Genomic DNA, 23,869 nt, shown 5'->3' on the forward strand with positions numbered 1-23,869 from the left:
AAAAAAAGAATTGAGACAATAAAGGTTTTTCTCACACCCTTGCCTTGGAACAGACAGGTTGAAATGTTGACTTTAGACAAGGCAAACAGCAAATATTTCAACCATGACCATGCCATCTATCCCCAGTGTGGGCTGTCATGCTTTAGGTTAGCTGGGAGCTAATGCTGTCACACAGGCCCATTCCCCTGCCTTAGCCAGCGCCACATCCAATGGGAATCAGTTTTATGTTTAAAGATTTCCTGAGAAAGCTTTCACAGCTTCTTCTGCAGCCTCTGCTCATGTTTAAAATAATTATTAGGAGATTCCTGTTTGTATTTCATCTGAATGTCTCTCGCTCTAAAGTGTTTTGATTGCTGATGAAGATGACGATGCTAAGATAATATGAATGATATCGTAATGACAGTTCTGAATTGCATGTGTTCCAAAGCCAAAGTCATTTGTTTGTTAGCAGCAAAGAAAAATGGCTGCACATCCCCAGAAAATTAGAATTTTGTAGCTGTTTAGCTCTCTGCTAAGTTCTTTGCCCTTGCTACTGAAAGTGTGGACCCCACAAGAGCACCTGGTAGCTTGTTAGAAATTCAGGACTGAATTGGAATCTGCATTTTAACACGGTCTCCATCTCCAGGCAATTCCAGGTAATTCATCGGCACTTTAAGTTTTCAGAAGCCTCACCTCAGATCACCCTTAGGCCACGTAAAAGTGGGAGGGGAGTGGCAGGTGCAGGCATTTGAAATGCAGTGTGCGGCAGCAGTCCAGCAGGGACTGGCTTTTCTCTGGAAGTTCCCTGCTGCCAAGTCACGTAGAGCATTGCAGGCAAACGCAGACACAATGTGTTGGTTGCTGGTTGTGTGGCTGGTGAGAGGCACCGGGTGGACACTGCCCTGGTGCCGAAATGCTGCCAGGTAGAAACTGGGGTTCGGGGGGCACACGGCAAGTTGCTCCCCTGGGCAGCACCAGGGGCTGAGGAGAGTGAGCTCTCCCTCCCCCTCAGTGTGGACAGTTTGGTCCTTGTCCTCTTATCCGGTCCCTCGTTCTCCATGGTGATCTCGGTGACTCTATCACTTCCTTCTGAATTGAGCCACACTGATGAGCAGGGCAAGGCAGTTTTAGTGTCTTGATAACAAATACTCCCACATACTCCCACAGTAGCCTTTGCTAGAACAGAACACGCAGTTCTGGGGGTTCCGAAACTCTGCTCACAACGCCCACGTGGTCGGCCTTTCCAGGCCAGTGACCCCTGCCACCCCGCGGCCTCACTCCCGCTCCCCACCCGAGGGGCATGCGACACAGACACCAGACACAGCGCAGCAAAACAAGGACACCTGTTTTATTTCTGCTTTCTTGAGAAGAGTTTCGAGGCACAAAATCTAGTCCAGAATCGAATCATGTACCTTTGTCTGACCGGGGCTGGTCCTCCCACAGGATCAGACAAATGGACGAAGTTTGTGGGCTGCTTATAGCATATGGTTTGTAGATACTGTAAAGTCAAACGTTGCTTTCGGCTTTCATTTACTGTCCCAGTTCACGTTACTCAGCCCTGAATAGCTTATGAGGTCTCCTTGGCCTTTGCTCTTTCTCCCCGTGCTTTTCATTCTGGTACTTCTTTGCTCCCTGCCTTCCACAGCTGCTGCTTCCACCTTTGCCCACCTGCCCGGCCCTCCCTCCTGTGCTCCGCCTGCCACTGGCTGTCACCCTGCTCTCCCGCTGGCCCACTTCACCTCTGGCTCCCTTTCCTCTCTCTGTGCAGCTCGCGCTCCTCCCTGGCCCTCTGAGATGTGTCCGTCACTGTTCTTCTCCTGCTTTCACTTCCAAAGGCTGCAGATGCGCCTCACTCGTGCTCGTCTCCCCCACCTCTGCCAGACTATTGTCTTTTCCCTCCCAGACCCACCCAGGGGCCCTTTCTCCGCTTTTTCTCTAAAGGGAACATGGAGATCAGAGAACCATAGAATCAGAGTCACAAGGGACACAGCTTATGTTACACTGGCCGTTACTTCTGAGTCAGAAACTCATTCTTCTCACACCACCTTCAACAATGGCTGCTCCCCGGTCCCTCCTTAGAGCAGAAAGTGCTGGGGAAGAGAACACCCCACCCCAGGCTCCCTCACCAACACTTTCACTCCAACCCTTTCTTTCCTGTCTCAGCACATGAGCACACACATGCATGCACGCAGAGGTCACACCCACCCACTCACACGCACACACTCCTTCTAGGTACCCTCTGTGCAGACTCGTTTGCTTGTAGGCTCCACTAAGGCCCTGAGCTTCCTCTGCAGTGTCTCTTCCCCCCAGCCAGGCTGGGAGCCCTAGGACACAGGATTCTGGTTTGAGGTGAGAAGGAGGGACAGTGGTGGTGGGATGGCTCCTCTCCTCAGGTGCAGCTCTTGGGGGGAGGCCAGCAGTGGGTCAGCTCGAACAGGAAGCTCATTTCAAAGCCAGCTTCCGCCAGGGGCCATGTTCAATCAATCAATAGCTGATGCTCTTGTTAAGTGGGCTTCTCTCTGTGCCACTGGGCAGGGCCTTTTCAAATCACAGAAAATCAAGAGGAAAAACAAACAGAGCCCTGAAAACACACCCTTGTAACCATCAAACGATGACTCTAAACTTTGGCATTCTCAGCCAGGGCTTCCCCAGCACGTTGCAGAATCTAGGATGCTACTTTGCTCGCAGCTGGGGAAGCGGAGCTTACATCTGAGTAGCCACTGGGGGGCTGTGAAAAACCCCTCGATTTCCTAGTGCCGGGCTCCTCACAGCGTGTCCGTTTCTCCGTGTTGGAGACACTCTCTCCTGTCAGCCGCAGGGAACATTCATTTGAGGGACATGAAAGCCTTGGCTGGGCATCGACTAGGAGGCCAGCCCTGCCCAGGCGGGCCTCTCCAGCACCGCGCTGCCTCTCCGCCCCAGCCCGCTCCCAGCTCAGACTTGCTCGGCTGCCTGCGGCACTGGATCGGCACCTCGGTTCTCAGTGCAGCCGTGCCCACAACGTGGAGAGCAGGAGCAGGGCTGCCCTGCACACCCTCCAGGGGAGCCAGAACGTGCCCCATCAAGTCCAACTCCACCCTGCTGTTCTGCGTCCAAGGCTGTCCAACACCGGGGTGTGGTCTCGGCTTAGCTACTCTCCATGAAAATACCCAAGGCAAGGAGGAAGCGTTGTGAGTCAAGGACAGAAGGAAGTTCCATTTCATTTCCCTGCACCCCCCTCCCCATCCCCCCACTGCCTTCCGCACACCCCGGAAGGGAATAGACAAACAAGTATGAATATCATTCTCCACCCAAGCTCCTGTTCATACCAACTAATTAGCCAACCCAGTTGCCAATAAATTACTATTATAAAACATTGTGTGTGTACATAGGCATACATAGACATATGTATGTATATGTAGTCATGCAGTCCAGCCTTTTTTCCTTGTCCCCTCTCTTGTGGGAAGCTTCAGACTAAAGGCCTCTGGCCCCCCGAAGGGTTCATCGAGTCATGGGTGCCACGTAGTTGGCAGGGAAGAGGCCCAGTTTGTTGTGCAGTCGGCCGGTCCACCAGGACGGGTTGGAGCTATCCAGGACCTCGACCACCTCTCCGCTGTGGAATCCTAGCTCGTCGTCCTCGAGGGCCTCGAAGTCGTACAGTGCCCGGGCCCACCGCACTCGCTGTTGGGGGAAGCACAGGGAGCTCTGCTGAGCCGTTGGCCGGCCAGGCTCTCCTCGGAGCAGAGGGTCCGCTGGCTTCTGGCCACAGCCACATCCTCCCAGAGCCTGGGGCTGACCCTGCTGCAATCTAAAGCTCATGCAGGGGCATAGCCCTGTGCATGGGACTCAGGACTGTTAGTGGCAGAGATGTTATCGTCCAAGGCCCCTAGAGAACCCTTGGGAATTACCCTCTCCACATCAGTAGGTGGTATTTTTATTTCTTCAAGTGACAAACAGAATGGCAACATGCCCAGAATAATGGCCCCCCGTGTTAGTGCGATGGAGTCACGAGTGAAGATAGACCTTGGTGATAAAGGCAGCGATAAAGAACTGCCATAAAGATGACAAAGACCAGAGCCAAGAACGATGACAGCAGGGAAGGCCCGACAGCCAGACTGGGACAGCAGACTGGGTGGAGCTTCGGGGACAGGCTTGCCCCAGACCTCCCCACACCGTCACTCGCCGGGCGCCCCCGCCTTGAGTTTGAGCTCTGTGCAGTTCGGGTCCCTCCTGCCCTGCCTCCTCCATTGAACTCAGTCCCTCAGCCTTCCCCCTGGGGAGTCTGGAGAAGGACAGTCCACCTACCCCTGCTGCCTGCAGCTGCACCGGGTCTGTGTGTCTGCGATGCATGAGGGCTGCGTTCATTTCGCTGCCCAGGCCGGTGCCACAGTGTCCATCGTTTATGTCAAGGCTGCCTCCTCGGCGCTCCTAGAAACAGAGGCAGCAGAGGACCCGTCACCCCGCTGCTGGGCTCCCCCAGGGCCCTGCTCGGATGCCATCCACACAGCCAGTATCCCAGGGATACTTGCTGCTTGCTGACGATGGCAGTTAAACCCTCGATGACGGAGAGGGGGAAGGAGGACCAAGGGGCCTTAGACTCTGAAGGCAAACACGGGTTTCACTTATTCAATCAAGAAATATTTAGCAAGCTCTGACCCTCTGTCCAGGCACTAGGGATATAAAGCCGCAAAGAGAAGGTCCCTGGCTTCGGGGCACTTCTGTTCAGAGTGGGCACCGTGCACATGTACGTGGTAAGTGAGCAGGGAGAAAAGTGTCCAAGTCTGCCGGGGTAAGTCAGAGAAGGCTTCGTAGAAGAGGTGGTGCTTGCTCTCCAGCTTAAAAGAGGAGCAGGACTGGCCAGGGAAGGGCACTCGAGACAGAGGGATCAGCATATAAACAGCCACAAAGGCATGAGAGAAAGTGAAATGGACCGTTCAGGTAACTAAAGGTCTTGTAGGGTCGCTGGAACGCATGTTGGCTGGGGGTGCAGGGAGGGCGCAGGAGATGAGACTGGGGAAATGGATGTGGCAGCTCACAAAGGCCTTTGTGTGCCCTGCTAAGGAATTTAGGAACGATGTTATCTGGCTGCATTGTCCCTCTCGGTAAGCCGCCTGAAATCCCATCTGGACCAAGGTGGAGGATAAATAAATAAATAAATAAACAAGGCTCCACGGCGGGTATTAATCCTTTTTGCCTGTGGCTCTCGATATCCAGATGGGTTAAGGGGCAGGAATAGATTTAGAATTGTGCAGATGGGAAAATGGAGAAATTGCTGCGTATTCAGGCAGGGAGCCGTTTAATTCGCAGAGGCTTCTTTGCCAAGAGCAGTTTCCATATTTCCGCCACGTGGGGAGCCCAGGATCGTCTTCGTGAACTCTGTGAGACCTGAGGGGCCTCGGCCAGGCCTGCGGGGAGGGCGGGTCCTCCTTCCCACCCCCTCGTGCCCTCTCCATCCTCGCAGGCTACCTGGTGAAAGTGGGGGTGCTGCAGGTAGCGCTGCGGCGGCGGCTGCGGCGCCAGGGCGTACTGCAGGGGCGCCTGCGCGGGCTGCTGGGGCTGCGAGGGCAGGGCCGGCGGGAGGTCCGACAGCTTCCGGTTCACGGAGGGCCGCACTTCCTCTCCGCCAGCCCCGCTGAGGTGGGGGCCTCCCGGGGACCTCCGGTCCAGGCTGTTGCCCCGGCGACCCTGGGAGAGAGAACAGAGATGCTTCCGGGATCCTCTGGCCCTACCTGCCCGGCATTCGCTCCTAGACTTTGCTCACCATGGCGCCAAGAAATAGCAGGTGGGACGGTTCACGGTAAAGAGAATGGATGGGTCAGACCTTCACATTCTCCAAAGTGGCCTCTCCGTTCTCGGTTTCTCCCAGTGTCAGGAGTTCAGGTGTCTGGTTCACAGACACACTTTCCATGCCGTACCCCTCAATCCATTCCTAGTGGGCTTGTCTGTTTTTCTGTGTAATCAAGCTTAAATATTCCATTTTACTGACACAGTGCCACCTCTCCTTATCACATGTTGCCACTCTGCTGGACATTCTACCCTCCAGATAAGCTCCGCTGTTGACTTTGCATGATTTTGAACTGTCATTTATAGCCTGGTGACCGAGACCCAAACAGCAACGCTCCCGCAGCACCATGGAAACCAGGCGGCCGCTGGGCGTGCTGGGAAGGAGCAAGGCCTTTCTGCTCAATGTTAGAACAACCTCATGCATCAGAAATATTTTATTGTTATTTTTATTTGACAAACAATTAATTACACAGGGCCCATGGGCTTAGTATATACCAAGCACTGTTCTAAGCACTTTACAAATATTAACTCATTTAATCCAGTTTAATGCTATTATATATTGCCTCTCTTACCTCTGAACACACATCCTAGTAAGTTAATCTCTCTGTTTCCTGGTTAAAATAATTCACATGGTCTTGGTTAACCTTTGTGTTCCTTTCTGAACTTTTGTATGCCCTTGGCGGGGCACCGTTTTCTCCTTGGACAGTAACTTCTCAGGCTTAAAAGCAACCAAGGGCTTGAAAGGCAGGGTTTTCTGTCCTTCTGCAAAGCACATGTTGCTTTTACAGTCCTGGTGCCATTTCAAGTAACCTGTCCCTAGGATTTCAGCTATTCTTGTGAATGCTGCTTCTTATAATATCTATCTCTTATAACCATATTATTTCCTTTGGAAAATAGTTTATAAATTGTGTGTGTGTGAGTGAGTGTGTGAATTTATTTATAGAAGGCAAGTTAACGTTTCCTTAGTGCCGACTATGGGCCAGGCTCCATGGCCATGCTTAGCTATATTATCTCATTTAATCCTCACAATGGCCCAGTGAGGGAGGGATTATTGTTCTCTCCATTGTACAGATGAGAAAACTGATACTCAGGAAGGTTTCTTGACTTGCCTAGGTATTAGTGGTAGTTAAGGGATTAAATCAGGATTCAATGCCAGGTCTGTCTGATGCATTTTCTATTAAAACAATAGTCTATGTTCCAAACAGTTCCAAGTGTAAGAATTCCAGGTACAGTTTTCTCCTCCCATGTCCCTCTACCTCACCCCTGCCCCAATCCCATCACAAAACTCCACCTGCTGCTTTAGTCCTGGACTCTAGGCTGCTCCTTACGATCCCTGTCTGTAGCCCCCTGACTCTGTCATCCTTGATCAACTCCTGAGCTAGGCTGAAAACCAGGATATAGCAATGTCTATGAATAACAAGACAACAGCATCCACACCAAGAGCTAATATTTGTTGAGTGATTAGGAATGATGGAAGGGATGAAGATGAATTATCTTCTCCAACCTTCACAACCACCCCGTGAAGTAGATATCACCATTACCCCCATTTTTTGAATGAGGAAACTGAGCACAGGAGGACTTTCCAAAGTCACATAGCTAGGAAATGTTAAGCTGGGGTTTAAACTGAGATCTGACTTCAGAGTTACTCTGCCTTTCAGGATGTTCAGAGGATCTGCTCATCAGATGCATTTTCTTGGTGGTTCACATGGAAACCTGAGCTGCCTAAAATTTCTAGATTGGGGTTCATTGGGACCCAGAGCGTACCTGATCTTCTCGGCTTCTGTCCCTTAGGAGGATTTGCTTCTGTTTGGAGATGGACGTTGTCCTGTAGTAGTCCACCAGCTTATTTAGGGATGGGAACTTCTCAGTCCACAGGAAGTAATTACCCTTGTTGTCTCGCATGACCTTGAAGTGCTGAACGTCATCCTCATGCCTGGAGACCAAGGCAAACCCAAATTGTATGTTACATGGTGACAATGGCCCCTCCTCCAGGCTGCTTGCATCTAGAGAGGGTGGAGTTCTGTTTGAGCAGGAAATGTAGACCTGGATCACTCATCACTGGGCAGGTGAGCTGGCCCAGCCAAGCTTTAGCAGGGGGTTTGCGGGACAGACCACTTAGGACACAGGCTATGCTAGATTTTTACATTATCACAAGGCAATCAGATAAGCTGGAATCTGTCCCGAACACTGGAACCAATGTTTTACAAGAAAGAAATGTTCCAGTACCTTAAAGACTAAGAGATCAAAGTCCTTTTCATAATGTTTGTTTGAAATATGGCAACACCCAAGTCCTGTACTGTGTTAAGCAGCAGTCCCCAACCTTTCTGACATCAGGGACCGGTTTCATGGAAGACAGTTTTTTCCATGGACTGGGGGGTGGGGAGGGTGCATTACCAACTTGACTCCACCTCAGTTCATCAGGTGTTGGATTCTCACCAGAAGGTGCAACCTGGATCCCTTGATACGCGGTTTGCAGTGGGGTTTGCACTCCTATGAGGGGCTGATGCCAATGCTGATCTGAGGGGGGTGGGGTTCGGGCAGTGATGAGAGCGATGGGGAGCACCTGTGGGTGCAGGCAGGGCTTTGCTTCCTCATCACCGCTCACCTCCTGCTGTGTGGCCCAGTTCCTGGTGCTGGTCCAAGGCCCAGGGGCTAGGGGACTGCAGGTGTTAAGGACTCAGCAGCAGAGGTGGTTTTTTAAGCCCCATTATCTTTCTGTTAGAAATACTTTGAGGCGTCTCCTTTAAACTATAACTATAAACTTGCACTGGCAGGTAAGAAGCTACTTGCTTCCCTAATAAAACTGTCATGTTTATTCTGTATATATTGAGGATCTCTTGATCTTGGTTTATGTTTTGCATGAATAAGGTTACCAAGTCTTTTGAATTTGGGGGGAAAAGCATTGTATGGAACTGTAGAGTTTTAATAGGAAAGGACCTTGGAGACTGGGTAGCCTTACTTCTCCATTTTACAGATGAGGATGCTGAGACCCAGAGAGGCACAGGGTTTGGTCAAGGTCACAGTGAGAGAGCGGCAGAGTTGGGGCAGGGACCCTGGGTCTCTGATTCCAGTCTAGTGAGTTTGTCACACCACGTAAACATGCTGTTTGGTTTTTGATCAGCACCTTTTGATACCAGCCTGGACTCACAGTGATGGGGCACATTCATACCAGGGCTGGAGAAACTGAATTTTATCCATCTGGGAAGGGTGGACTGAGCCTTTGCTATTAGACCCAGTCTTACTCCATTGCCAAGTCATTCTCTTTTGGATATAAAGTTTATTTTTCAAACAGACATACATTTCTGTCTAAAAATAAGCTGGCATTAATGATACCAATTGCCTGATCTAGAAGAAGGGTCAAGAATTTAAAGGGTCTTGGAGAGTAAAGACACCCCTGAAGGTAAGTGGAGGTTCTTAGGGATGGATTTAAGGATCTGTGTTCAGAAGGGGACAGAAATTCTGACCCTCAGTCTCATCCTACATGCTGGGCTCTGCTCATAGCTGGGTGAGGCTAAAGGTTGTGCAGTAACCTCTTGCTTGATTGATTTGGGGTAGTAATTAACACATTGCATTCACTGCATGGTCTTCCCCTTTGCTTTTGGCCACTAACAGATACTTTCTTCACTCTAAGACTCCATGGCTCAACTCATAGTCTGGGTGAGGAGGAGGAAGTAGTCTTGTGATATTATAATTATTCATCCATCACTTCATAGTCAAAGAACTTAGAGTGTGAAACAGTATCCATTTCACTCTTGTAAGCTGCAAGGATAAATGTCAGGGTTGCAGTTGGTCATCTTGGTCTATGGAGAGAAAATGGCCTGACCATTGTCTCAAGTCCTAAGAGTGACAAGAAAAGGATGTAACTCAGGACTCTAGACTCCAAATTCTAGTACTTTAGATCTTTACCAAATGCTAAGTTATAGAGCTACAATTAGCTCTTAATTGTTTGTGCCCATGACAGAAAATAGATGTGAAAATAAATAAAAATGATTTTGCTTTGGAGTACATGATACAACATTCCTGCAGAAGATGTGACAGTCAGTGTGGTAATCATCACCGTGACAGGACGCTGCATCGCCTCGATATCAGGGAAGACTTTGGCGGAAGTCAAGGCTGACTGTTTGTAGAACTCACTCTAATACAGGAAATATAAACCATAATTCCTACCTGAAAAAGCCAGAGTCATCTTCATGCAAACCAAAGACACCAAGAGATGCCTTTCAATCTAACAGATTACTTGGTCCAGTTTATGGTGGGGGTGGGGTGGGGAGGGGACTTAGGAAATAGGTTTGACTTATAAGATATATTAAGAGAGCAAAATTTCATGAATTAAGACCTAACAAGTTCAGAATTTGTGATACATCAATATTGCCTGAGCTAAAGTTTACCATCACCCAAGCTGTGAAAAAGAAAATTTCTGTTAGGGAAAATTGAGAGTTTAAGCAAGATAGCAAGAGCAACACTAAAGAGACCAAGTGATTTTCAAGCACCTTGGAAGCACGTGTGCAGCCAACAGTTGACCCATTATTTGTAAGTCCTTCCTGCCTATCCTCTAAAATATTCACGAACATTCATTCTTTCTAAATAGCAACGTGGCCACCGTTTATTACCTGAGATTGGATTTCTGTTCTTGAGATGAGTAAAGTTGCGTGCCTTTCATATATTGAACAATCCAGGTCAGCACTTCCTGTTAATTAAGTCGACGGTAAGGTTTTATGGTGCAGGTTGTCACCCGCCTCCTAATCTGCTATCAGCATTATTTCTCGTACTTTCACATGTGGTCACCAAATCTAAGGCGTGACTTGCAATCCCCAACGTGCTGACCACACGCCGTGCGTTCAGACTTGGGGCTTCTGAGTTTGGGGCTGTGTAATGTCTACGCCTGGACTGAGTCACTTCCTCCCAGGTGCTGCACATGAGAGACATTTCGCTGTGACAGCCCCCAACCCTTGGCCCTCCTTGGCTCTGCTGTTTTCACTTTTGCTGTATTGTGCTGTGCCAAGGTAGCCTTTCTGTGTGTTCAGCTGCCTGTGACTATATCTGTATTTGTTGGGGCTTAGAAAATGATTCCCCTTGTCACGCTGAGTACTTTGAACCAAAGGGGACCAGAAGGCCTCAGAAGCAAAGTCTCCCTCTGACCTTCTCCTGCCCTCTTTCTCTCCCAAAGCGAGTCACAGAAACCAGAATTCCTCTTCCCCAAGGCTGGTCATAGACACTAGAACCCCTCTCCTCCAAAGCAGGCCATAAAACGGTAGCTTTTCCTCCCCTTTCTGTGTAAGAGATGGCCATAAAGAAATTCTCTGACCTACCTTGTCTGACAGTACGTCAGAAGACCCTTGTTCCAGAGGGGTCCTGCCCTGTACCAGGAGGAAGGAGTGCCACAGGGAGGCCGAGAGGAATCTGAACAGACGGGCCTGCTGGGCCTCCTCGCCCAGTCTGTCACCAGCAGATCACACCCTTTCTGTCCAGTCACATTTCTACATGGCTGTCCACCCTTTATCACAACTGAGCATAAGAATAGACAGTTTTCCCTGGGTCTTTGGGTCTTCATTTTTGAAGGCTCCCTTAATCACACAAAACTTTGATTAAACAAATTCATTATGCTTTTCTCTTGTTAAACTGTCTTTGTTTGAGGAGTGTGGGCTGTGACCCCTGTGGTGGGGAGGAAAGGTATCACCCCTTTTCCTTCCCTGTGTATCCTACAGCAAGGACTGGGGATTCTGTTTTTTTCTTACCCTTCTTCAGACATACATCAGTAGTAAAAGAAAAGCTTAATATTCAAGCCTCCAAGTGGATGCAGACAAGTGGAAGCTCCCTTCCTTCTCCATCCCCTCCTTCCTTCCACAAACACTCATCTGTGCCAGCCACTGTTAAAGGCACAGAGATGAAGTAGAGAAAATTCCTGCTCTTCCAGAAGCGTCTGGGCTAGGGGGGAGGCAGATGAATGTATAAATAATTTTGAAAACAAACCAACGTCCTAAAGAGTTATGTATGCTCATTCTGGGAAGAAAAGGGACGGTAGCACCGTTGTTAGATGCTGCCATACTTGGTCTCCTTGGCTACCCACGCTTCCGATCACTGGGTCACCTTCAAAGGTCACCACTTGGCTTCAGTAGTTTGAGTAGTTACAGCTGAGAAGGGCCAGGGCAGTGTTGGGAATGGCCAGTACCTGACAGAGATGGAGAAGTCCCCTGGGGAGCTCTGGCTGGCCCGGATGATGAAGAAACCAACCTCCTTGCCCATGAGTAAGTTCTCTGCCTGGTGTCGTGAGAGGCCTTCATGAAACCATCTATTGGGCAGGATAAAAGAAGAGGATCTCGGTGAGACACGTGAGGGGCAGGAGGGAGACACGGAGAACAGGTGACTGAAAGGGAGAGAGGTGGGGACTCTGTTCAGTGGAGAGCAGGGGGAGACCAAAGAGAGGCCAGGAGCTTTTTGAAACCAATCCAATGCTCTAGGCAGTTCTCAGGAAAGGCGAGTGAGTTCCCCTTGATTCACTCTCTTTGTTCCTTCCCTCCAGGAGAAGTCACTCTCCGGCTTGGAAAACCTGAATCATGGAAATGTGCCACTGCACCAAAATGGGGCAGTGTGGGAGTGACTCGCTGTGGGGAGCAGCCGCCTGCCGCAGTGGCATGAGGGGCAGAGAAGAGCTGCAGGGACAGAGGGGCACAGGGAGGGAAGTGGCAGCTTCAGGCGCTGGGGCCACCGGGCTGAGAGTGGCCGCTCCTCCCCAGGGCACTAAAGGAGAGCTACCCTCCTGGGGGGTCTTGCTACCTGGCTGGCATGCTTTGTTTGCTCCGTGTGCCCGGCAAGGGCTCCGAGGCACCCAGGGAGCGCTGCATATACGTGTGAAGATGAGCGGGGCTGGCAGCAGCCAGAGAGCAGTGTCTACACAGCAGGTGGGCCCTCCCCCAAAAATCCAGGCTGGAAAATAATCTTTACTGTGCAAACAAACAGAAAAACAGAGGAGAAACTGCTCTTCCAGGAGAACGGTCAGGGTGGCAGCCTCTGGAAGTATTGCTGCACACGGCACAGCATGTATGAAAAAGGCAAACACTTACACAGGGCAAGGCAAACAGTGGCTACAGGCTGAGGGCAGGAGGCCAGAAACCTCCCTCCATCACAGACACGCAAAATGAGTGTTTGCAATCACTCAGTGGGCAAAGGGGACTGTGTCACATTGGTTCAAGGTGGCTGCTCTAATTGCTGCCACAAGAAGGCTAATACTCATGTCCCTTTAAGATAAATGCCCAACAGGCCTAGGCTTTGGGTTTCTTTGTGAGCAATTCCCTGTGCTTTCTAGAATTTGGGAACGTGGATTCTGAGACAGGGGTAGCAGGAAGGATGTACTTATTCCAGACCTGGGACTTCAGGGGTAGGTTGGTTGTGCTTTGAGGGGGCTGAAAGCAGGGGTTCCTGGTGGCCTGCAGATCCTGCCCGAGTATTTGCCACATACCCCTATAGGGCTGAGCAAGTGACACTACAACATTGCCATGTGCAGGAAGATAAGAGGAGCGGGATGCACTCCACAGCAGCAGGCCCACAAAGGATATATTTTAGAAGAGGCAATGGGCAGTTAGGGGAATTTAGAAAATAAACATTTTTCCTCCAACTGGAATTTGATAGGTGGCTTCTTTGATAAGTGGCTTGTTTCAGGGCTTGCAAAAATTTTCACATACTACGTATTAGACATGGGTGGCCAGGAGTTCAGTATTACATATCATTCCAAAGCTTTTCATTCATTCACTTAACAGCTTTATTGAACGTCTACTATTGTGCCTCTTCCGGGCACCAGGGACAGAGTGACAAGCAGAAGAGACAAGCACCTCGCTCTCAGGGAACTTACATTCTAGTGTGTGGGGGGGTCATGCAATAAACAAAATCATTAGAACATACGTGTGTCACGTGATGATGAATGCTGTGGAGAAAATGACAACAAAGAGGAGGGACAGGGAGTGGGGGTGGGAGAGTAATTTAAAATACGGTGATGAAAAAGATGTCACCAAGAAGGGGATATTCTGAACCTAAGGAGATTGGAGAGGAGGAGGAACCCGCAGAGAGATGGGGAGGAGCCACCTTGGGAGGAAGGGTGTCCCCAAGCCCAGCAAAGAAAGTGTTTCCCTGGGAGGGAGAAAGCCCAGGTCAAGTCTGCTGAGAACGGGACCTGTGGCCCCCTGGACAGGAAGCTCAGGCGCCAGGAGGAGTAGGAAAAAGCGAATGCAGCCTACTTTTGAAGAAATGGAATGCAGCTGGAAGGGGATTTGAGATCAAGAGGTTTTGTTTTGTTTTGTTTGTTTGGTTTTTGGTAAGCTGGGAGAAATTAAGCATGTGTGTTTGCTGATGGGAATGACCCAGCAGAGAAGGAAAGAAAGTTAACGTGGGAAAGAAAGGAGAGAATTTCTGCTAGAAGCACCGACAGTTCCTTCCAGACAGCTGCAGGGAAGGCAGAGTCTGAGCAGTTACAGGGGCGGGCGGATGTGGTAGGGGTGGGGGCGGGCATGGCGAGCTTCTCTTCAGGCGGCTTTCACTGTCCCAGAAAACCTAGAGGCAAAGCCATGGGTTGAGAGTGAGGTGGGGGACAGGCGGGAGGTTTGAGGAGCAGGGAAGGTCATGCAGTCACCTAGCAGATTATTGGTAGCATCAAGGGCATGGTCAAGGTCAGTGTTCATTCCACTGTCTCTGGTCAGCACTAGCTCACCATGAGTGCTGCTGTTGCACTCACTGCAGTCACCAATGCCACTTTGGTTTCCAAACAAACTTTTGCTCTTTGGGCTAGACCCTGGCTCTGAGACAAGATTAGATTTCTATCTAACCCTTGTGGTCAATTCTTAAGACACAGGAGACCCAATCTCAATTTTTCATTTCCTCTTTATGAAGGGAATTCCCCTTCCCCCCACTGACTTCTCTCACTGCGGTGAGCGCGCTTAAGGAAGGCAGGCAGTGTCCACGCTCCCACCCGACCCGATGAAGGGTGGAGAGCCTGGTTAGCTGCGAGGTGGGGCTGGGAGGTGACGAAGTGCCTTGAAGGAGCAGCTCTTGAAGTGGGGTAGCCGACAGCACCCCCTTTGCAATTCTTGGAAACTCTGTGATTGCAATCACTGTAGATGACTTGAGTTTATAAACTTATTTTATAAAAATTTAAAATCGGCAATACATGTACATGGTGTGAAATTCAAAAGGCAATGAAATAAAATGCAAAATCTCCCTCCTGCCCTGGCTTTCGATGTGTGGCTCTGGAGGCTCTTGGGAGGAGCTCCAGAGGCAGCCATGTTTGACAGTGGCCTAGGTGCACACGGGTAATTCCAGTGACTGCTGAAAGAGCGAGAGGAGTGTGTGTGGGCAGGCGCGCCCCAGCAGGCTGCAGATACTTACTCAGGAAACTGGATGTCTATGAAATTCTTAGGCACGTATCCTTCTTGGCTCCCAAGTTCCGCCTTGAACCACTCCTCTTGGTTACTTAAAATCTACACAGAGGAGAAGGAAGGACAAAAACACTGCAAGGACGACACCAAAAAGCAAGAGAAAGGGGCTGCAGGGCAAAGAAGGGCCTTTGGACTTAGAGGCAAATAAGCCAAAGGAACCAAACAGCTGCCCTGGGACTTACCCCAGGCCCGGTCAGGGAACAGTGAGCTTATCTTTGGAGTTTGGCTTCTCTTGACCCCAAGTTATTTCTGTCCCCTTGGGACACCTACTCAAGTCACCCCACTGTGGCTTGGCCTCCCAGACCCGGCACGCAGGGACTTTCCTGAATTCCTTTCTCCTTCTATCTTGGAAATTCGTTTGTCCCAGATCTTAGCACCTTAAGTTCTTCCTCTGAGCAGATGGTGGGAAGGCAAGAATGGCTACTCCATGGTGGTTTTGTTTGTTTTTCTCTTCCAGGTAAGCAAGAAACTTTTAAAAATTTAATTTGTTTTTATTTTTTAAACAAGCAGATTAAAACTTAAACAATCCAAGTGAGGCCAGTGTTGGAAACAGTTACTGTGTGTGTTTCATCAATCATTTGGATTGAACTTGGGTTGCCTTTTCTAATCTTGCTCTTAGAGCCAGATCAGAAGCAAAACCAAAACTTCTGTCTCGTCACTCTATGGTTGCACCTTGACTGTGACTCCAACGTATTATGGCCTATCTTGATTATGCCTATTACTCACCAGGCCTGACGCTATGTAGCTTCTGGTTATTTCAGAAAATGAGATTCATTTTCATTAAAAGACAAATGTTTGCCACCTCTGACTGAGAATGTTTCTAAAGTCTGTGACGTAGAGTTGAAGAATAATTCTAAATGAGGATAGCAGAGTGAACGAGGGGAAATGTTATTGGGCCATTGAATTAACCACCTGGGAGCCCTCCTGCTTCTGGACTTTGAGAAATTATAAAGCTTTGTTATTGTTTTTTTATTTTTGTTTTTATTTTTGAGACAGAGTCTCACTCTGTTGCCCGGGTTAGAGTGCCATGGCGTCAGCCTAGCTCACAGCAACCTCAAACTCCTGGGCTCAAGCGATCCTCCTGTCTCAGCCTCCTGAGTAGCTGGGACTACAGGCATGCGCCACCATGCCCAGCTAATTTTTTCTATATATTTTTAGTTGTCTGGTTAATTTCTTTCTATTTTTTGGTAGAGACGGGAGTCTCTCTCTTGCTCAGACTGGTCTCAAGCTCCTGACCTTGAGCTATCCTCCCACCTTGGCCTCCCAGAGTGCTAGGATTGCAGGCGTGAGCCACCGTGCCGGGCCAAGCTTTGTTATTGTTTAAGCCATTTTTAGTTTCTGTATCTTGCAGCTGAAAGTGTCTGCACTGGTAGAAGTACGATGAGAAAGGGGAGAGCAAAAGTGGATAGGAAGGACTCCTTGGAGGAGAGCGACCTGCCCTGTCTGTGAAAGGAGTGACCCAGATGCAAAGGAACTTCCTCTTTCTAGGATCCAAGGGGGGAACTGACGCCCAGCATGGCTGGGGTTTAGACGGTGGATCCAGGAGGAGAGACAGGGGAAGCTAGACAGATGCACAGGCCTCGTGGCCCAGGTGGGAGAGTTTGAATTTTTATCTTGAAATTTATGGGGAGCCATGGAAAGATTTTAAGCAGGGAAATAACAGTAAGATTTAGAGCTTGAAAGAGTTCTGTGTCAGAGTGTAAAGACAGATGAAGGGCAAAGTCGGGAGGGAAACCAGGAAGTCGAGTGTAGCCCTCCAGACACAAGACACCAGGGCCTGGGCTGAGAAGAGGGGAGGACAGATTTCAGAGGATCCAGGAAGCAAAACGGGCAGGATTTCATGACTGTTCTTGGGAGCTAAGGGAGAAGGGATTTCTGGCTTGGCAGACTGAGTGGGTGGTGCAGCCTTTACAAAGTAGAAAACACAGGAGCGGGCAGGGCTGGGGAAAGACCCCTGGACTTCACGACACATGCGGGGATTTGAGTTGAATTCTCAGCTGAGCAGGAAAGCTCAGGGAGCAGCTGGAGTCTGCAGCCAGGAGAGAGGTTGGGCTGGAGTTTGGGATTTTGGAATCATCTGAAAGTGGGTGGCATTGAAGTCATGGGTCCCTCGGGTTTCTCTCTCCCAAAGAAAAAGATGGGAAGAGAATTGAAAGAGCATTAAGTACTGGAGAGGCGATGACGACCTATTTCTAACATCACTTCCAAGGTGGAAAGAAGACAGAGCTGAGAGTTTGGAATGGAAGACCTGGTTTCTAGCTCGGTTCTTTCACTAGCTGTGTGACCTTGGGCGAGTCAATTAGCCATTTGAAACTCGGGGACAATAATAACCACCTAGGGCCTCATGGAGCCGATGCGAGGATCAAATGAGCCCTGGAACCTGAAAGTCCTTCAGAAAGTGTAAACTCTTTTTTTAAAAAAATACAATTCCATCAAATGTGATATTCTTATGAGGGAGGACTGCAGTGTCCATTCTGAAGGACATGGAAGGGTCTATAAGTTCTTTAAAGCATTTTATGTGTATGTTTTGAATTTAATCATTTGTTCTGAAGAAATAAAAGTGTGTCCCATATTTGAGTTCGAGATTGCTGAGAACAGAAAACTTTATAGTTTCTGACATCAAATGTGACTGTTGCTATCACCGAGGATGCCTGGGTATGTGTGTGCCGACGGGGGCAGGGGCAGGCCAAAAATCTAGGTCAAAAGAGCTGGGAAACTCGGCGGCAGCCACACAAAGAACACAAGGACATGTCACTCCAGCCAGCGCTCCTGAACTCATGGCTTCAGAATTCCTTTCTCCATCACATGGGAATGTGGCGTTTGGCCAGGGTGGCCCGTGTCAAATGCGGAAGTGAGCAGGGATGAGGTGGAAGAGGCCATTTGGAAATTGGCCTATCACGGTAAGAGCCACATTCTGTGCTTTGTTCCCTGACCTGAAAGCAGCTGTAATTTTAGTAATCACGGCTCATATTCATCCACCTCCTCTAGCCACTGAAAGATTATCCCACAATGCCGGCCGTTTCTCTCCTCCACCTGGTGCCTGTTCTGCCGGAGATTGTGTTTCTTGAGAGGTGAATTTACAGGCTTTTTATGGGGTAGAGAAGGTGAGGTTTTAAAAAATCTCATTTTCCGTAAAGACAGGTATGGGGGGAGGGGAGAGGTGGTTTCCTCCTGCCGTTGTGGGCCCAGGCCCCGCACTTCCTGCCCCTCGGGTCTATCTCTCCATCTCTTCGGTCCCCCTATCTCTTGTACCCATCGCGTAAACCTGTGGAGTTCAGCCTGAACATTTGAAGTTTTACACTTAAATTTACTGTACCCTGATTCTTATAATGTTCCCTGAAAGAATAATTTTCTGGGTTACATGGCCTGAGAATAAGTTAGATGTGGGAAGAGAAGGACCAAAAGTACAGCTGGGAGGATTTTTAAATTGGATGGAATTATAGCTCCTAGCAGCATGGCAGAAGGATTGAAGAAGTTAATTACGTAGAATTAACTCTTAGTGCTTTTAGGTTGCTGTTTTAGTAGGAAGAAATGTGGGTGAGTTAGATGCATTATAGAAGCAGATAGAAATGGACTGGGTCGAGATGTTTTTCAAAGCTACTGGCAAATTCGAAGCCAAATTTAAATGTTAAGTCTGGTGCCATGTGTAGCTGCAGGTGCAGAGGTTTGTGGCATGAACAGAAAAAAATCTGATTCCTGACTTTTCACATATTTCTCTTACAGGACAAGTGGGATCAAGTCATTTGGCAGGAGTTCCCTGTTTACTGTCTTGTTTACCGTTCCATGCAGATCAGCATCTAGTGAGCACCTGTTGTTTGCACTTAGGTGCTGGGAATGTAGAGATGAATAAGCCGGGGCCTTTGCCCTGAGGAACTTGCGGTGTGTTGAGAGTGGGTGTCTGGTGAGCTGGTCAGATATTTTTTTGTGCCTTTTCCAATGAAGGACTCTGTTTAGTCGTTAGCACTAAAGACATACAAGAGACAGAGCATCCCGGAAGTGAATTGCTGTGGAGCAATGAAGAGCTGGCTTTGGAAATAATTGTGAGGATCCTGGGTGTGTCACCCACCTCGAGAGGGGAGGGCAGACACTGCAGTCGCATGTGGGAGCCCCAGGCACGGGCACCGACCACTGTCCCACAGACATCCGGGAGGCTCAGGCGACAAGCCCTCTCCACTTTTCTCTTTATCACTACAGCTGAACTGGACAGACTTTGAAGAGAGGGAGGCAGTTGGCTTTTGGATGGAATTTGAAATGAGCATGCAGAAATGCAATTTTGCAATTCAAGAAATACGTACTGGGCACCTATGCACTTGGCTGTGATTTAGATGCTGTGAAGATACAGAAGAACCCAGCATGGCTGTGCTCTCAGGGAGCTCACCAGGGGAGGAATCAACAGTTCACTCATTCATCAAATATTAGGGAATTCTAGACACCACCGTTCTAGACACTGAGGCAGACACGGCCCCGCCCTTGCAGAGCTTTGGCCAGTGGAGTAGTCCACACACAAACCGGCAGCTAGGATCCCACGGGGCAAGGGCAGCAGTGAGAGATGGAAGAGGAGGTGTGTGAGACCACAGGGTTGTGCCCGCCCATACGTAACGGTCATGGGGGGCAAGTCATCAGTGTCTGGAAATGAGTGAGCTGTGTGTTGGCTGCTGGAGAAGAGCTGAAGAGGGAGGGGTTCATGTTGCTGGGGTGGCATAAATGGGCACTTGGAGTATGGACGGTGGAGAACCTGAAAGAGGCCAGTGTGTGCGCTGCAGTGTGACCTGGGGGCATCGTGTCCACAGAGATGTGTGTGTGTGTGTGTGTGTGTGTGTGTGTGTGTGTGAGTGTGTAGGCTGGGATTCAAACTCAGATCTATCTGGCTCCAAAGTCTATGCTTCTCTTTACTGTAACACTCTCCTTTCTAGTGAAGACGGGACTTGCTTGAGAGACACCATGAAGGGAGAATATTCAGAGCCGAGCACAGTGCTCAGGAGTCAGGCAGAGCTCTGTTCGGATCCTGGCTCGGTCACATTCTAGCTGTGTGAGTTTGGACAGGTGATTTAACCCCCCATTTTTAAAATGGAGGGAAAATTAGTGCCTGCCTTGCAGATCTGTTGAGATAGTGCAATAACGTTGCAGACCACTTAGCCACACCCGGCCCGACGGGAGGAGCTCAGGCGACCTTGGTTACTGATCACCCGGCTTTGGCAAGGGAGGTGCGGATGGGAACTGAGGCTTCTGGCCTGTCGAGTGACCTCTGACAGCACTTAGAACGTGGATGGGGAGTCGTTTGAGCAGAAGTAGGGGTGAGGTGGGTGTGGGATTTGAGTGATTCTGGACTTCACAAGTTAGGAGTTGGCATCTGTGTGGTAACATCCAACAGACAATTGGCAGCGAGGTTCTGGAGTTCAAGAGAGGTCAGAACTAGAGCGAGAGCCATAGACTTGAGGGTCTTTGGTCTAGAAATGAGGGTTGAAGCCAGAGCAGGGGGTGAGCTGGCTCAGAGTGAGGAGAAAAATCAGAAAGCCAAGGGCAGAACCTTCGGGGAAGCATATATTTCCAGTCAGAAAGAGAGGAAACGGGGCACTTAAAAATGAGACCCCCTAGGAGTGCCCAGGAAGGGAGGAGAAGAACCAAGAGAGGGTGGAGCTGCAGACGCCAGGCGGGAAGAGCTTCCTGGAGAGGCACAGTGCGGAAGGCTGCAGGCTGCAGGCCTCCCCTAGGGACGTTAACTGCACATTAGGGAGAGCACTGGTGGACCTAAGGAGAATGTTGGGGGTGAAAGGTCAACTCCAGAGAGTTGCAGAATGAATGGGAAATGAGGAAGTGGAGAGTGCCCAGTGCAGAGAATTCTTCCCAGTACTGGCAACAAAGGAGAAGAAAGAAATTAGGAGCTGGATTGGGAAGCAGAGTTGAGAAAAGTTTTTTTTGGTTGTTTTTTTTTTAACGTTTCTGGGGAATAGAGAAAACTTAAGCAAGATATTAGGTTCTATTTGCAATGGGAGATAAGGGTGGGAGTTAGCCCAAGGATGCTCTAGAGGGGTTGACAATCACAGGATCACAATACCCCACAGAGAAGGGAGGAACTTCTCACAGCTGCAAGTCCCCCCAGGACGCTGGTAGATCAAAGCAGTGATGGCCGCCTTTTCCTGGGTCAGCAGCAGCCCAACCAATATTTTAAGCTTGTGAAGGCCTACGCTTTGCCACCACTATTCCTAGAACTCGCAAGCTGAGAGCAGTTAGAAGGCTACACACTGGGCATGTTCGAATTCCAAAAGAAGCCGTTCTATGTGTTTTGTGGTCAGTGGACACTTTCCAAGTCACCCTGTCACATGCTGAGAAGGTTCTCTCTGGCAAGCAAGATTCCTGGTGGTGAGACCACGCTGGCCATCTGGGCTGCTGAGAACCAGGGGGTGGGCTGCCTAAGCGTGCTCTGAGGTCAGGCAGGGGGGCATTGGCTTCACATACTTCCAAATGGCCTCTTGAAGGGCTTGTGCTCTTTTGCAAAAAAAAAACAAGGGTTGAGTCTGTAAGTGTGGTGTGCGAAACGTGGGAGAAGTCCAAGGCCACTTCAGCTCAGCAAGCGGCCACTACAACTGAAGTGTGGGCTCAAGACAAGTTTTAAGAAGCCCCTGAGTGGTCAGGTGTGCATGGCCTTTGTCAAGCCACATCCCTTCTGGCTGCCTTTCCCACACCCTCGTCTCCTAAGTCCCAGCCGTGCTGAATCTGGCAATGCTCTCTGAATTCAGCATGCACTTGCACAACTCTGAGCTTTCGTTAAAAGCCCACTTTGCACACATTCCTACAACCCTCCATCTTTCAAGGTAGCATCATTTGTTCCATCACCTGTGCTCTTTGAGCACTGAGCCAAGAGCAGCATCTGTAACAGCCCTTTGGATGGGTGTTTTTCACCGTCCAGACCACGAGCATTTCAGGATGAGGACGGCGGCTTATGTCGACTCCATTTCCATCACCTGGCCTGGTGTCTGGCACACAGGTGCACGGAAGGCACCCTTTGTTTAGAGGTGAACTTCTCTTTTTAAAAGGAACTGAGTGCAGCTCTTGAGACAAAGGCACGGATTGTTAGGTTACTTCGGTGGCCAGACTCAAGTAACCCGAACTCTTTATCGCTCCCCTGGGGCCCCCGGCACGTACCTTCAGAACATCTCCAGTGTGAAAGCTCAGTTCGTCCTCACCTGAGGCAGTGAAATCAAACTTGGCGACAGCTTCCATGTTGTCACGTGAAGCTGGAAGAGAAATAACGTGGTCATTGTGCCTGTCTGCCAGGAGGAGGGCAGCAGAGCCCACAGTGCTGCCTCGCAGTCTTAGCAGCTCATAGGAGAGTGGTCGGAGGAGTGTCTCCAGGCCCAAGAGCAAGACTCGGGCACACAGAGAGGCCTTGTGTTTGCCGGAAGAGCTGCTTGAGTCCTTAGGATCTGGGTCCCAGGATCATTCTCTGAATCCCCGGATGCCAGGAGCAGGAAGCGAAAGCCAGCGACAGCCTTTCCCCTCTCCTTTCATCTCCCCGTGCTGGTCCTGGCCTGACACCACTTCTGGGGGCATCTGTTTCCAGCTGATAAGGACGGAAGGCTTGCTATCATCTGTAACTTGAGGCCCAAGGGGCTGGAAAGACTATTCTGTAAACACTGTCCCGAGTCTATCCCTTGGCAGCTATATTTAACCAGGCAGTGTTAATTAGACAGTTGCCATTTCCTCTTTTACATCTGAATCATTTAAGAGAATTAGACAGCATTAGCCATTGGGGAACGCAGCTTCCTTCTGCATGGTTTGAGAGTAGAAAGCATTTTGGTCTGAGAGTTGGGAGACTTGATTAGTCAGATTACTTATTTTATTATTAGAGTGTAAACCAAGTCCACTTTGGAAACTTTGATTTTAATAGTTTTGAATTGAGTTAAAATACTGGCCCCCTCCTCATAGACCTGTGTAAAGATAAACGAGTCAGCCTCCATTCTACACTGAGTAGGAAATAGAGTTGATTTTTGGGAGACAGTGAGGATGGAATAGCAAAAGAGCCAGCTTGAATCCTAGTTCTCTTGGTGAAAATCTGTATAATTTTGGGCAAATAATTAAGCCTCTTGGAGTCTCAGTTTCCTCATCTGTAAAATAGAGATCATAATATTGAGCTAATAAAATTGTGAGATTAAATTAGATAATAGATACAAAGCATTATACAAGATAAGGCTAAATAGTAATTATGTTTTAAAGCAATTTTATGGAATGAATTTTTCCCCCAGCAAAGGTAGCCTGAAACACACAAGTTTTCTACCAAGCCTCCCATTTCCTATAAATGTTTCTTATTGAAATGTGATGCTTGGTCTCCATGACTATCAACTCCCGTGATTCTTTGCTAAGACAGCTCACTCTCAGGACAATCTTGAAAGCTCTTGTTTGGCATTTATGTTTTTCAAAGTTTCTCTAGGACTGAAACCCTCAGGGTTAGTTTATCAGTACCGTCAAACCTAATGGACTTTCAGAGACCAGGAAACTGGGACCATAATTGTCCTCTCAGTGGGAATTTCTGCTCAAATGGCCAGGATTTGGGTAAATAAGGAAGGTGCTGCTGGTGGGCAGGCATAGCACCAGGAAACCCGAGGGTTACAGCCACTTGCAAGGGACTCGTTTCTCTCATCCTCCACATGTGCTTGGTCTTCCAAAGGTGATAAGTGAAGGTGAATATTACCCATCCACAGGTAGAT

General features: G+C 49.2%; 1 protein-coding gene across 2 annotated transcripts in view; it reads right to left on the reverse strand.

Annotated features, from left to right (window-relative positions):
- Nucleotides 1-23,869, reverse strand: part of GRAP2 (GRB2 related adaptor protein 2) — a 70,613-nt gene that overhangs the window by 6,898 nt on the left and 39,846 nt on the right. Inside the window, exons 2-8 of one of the 2 annotated variants that reach the window (XM_045554859.1) lie at nt 22,308-22,399; nt 15,115-15,206; nt 11,912-12,031; nt 7,507-7,675; nt 5,425-5,643; nt 4,264-4,386; nt 1,310-3,639 (exon numbers count right to left, since the gene is read on the reverse strand). In XM_045554859.1, coding sequence (XP_045410815.1) covers nt 3,460-3,639; nt 4,264-4,386; nt 5,425-5,643; nt 7,507-7,675; nt 11,912-12,031; nt 15,115-15,206; nt 22,308-22,385 — 981 coding nt within the window. In that variant the 5' untranslated portion in view covers nt 22,386-22,399 and the 3' untranslated portion in view covers nt 1,310-3,459. Of the gene's footprint in view, nt 1-1,309; nt 3,640-4,263; nt 4,387-5,424; nt 5,644-7,506; nt 7,676-11,911; nt 12,032-15,114; nt 15,207-22,307; nt 22,400-23,869 lie in introns of those variants that run through there. The other variant, XM_045554860.1, reaches the window with a different exon arrangement.

The sequence above is a fragment of the Lemur catta genome, chromosome 6 (assembly GCF_020740605.2).
Source record: "Lemur catta isolate mLemCat1 chromosome 6, mLemCat1.pri, whole genome shotgun sequence".
NCBI classification, from domain to species: domain Eukaryota; kingdom Metazoa; phylum Chordata; class Mammalia; order Primates; family Lemuridae; genus Lemur; species Lemur catta.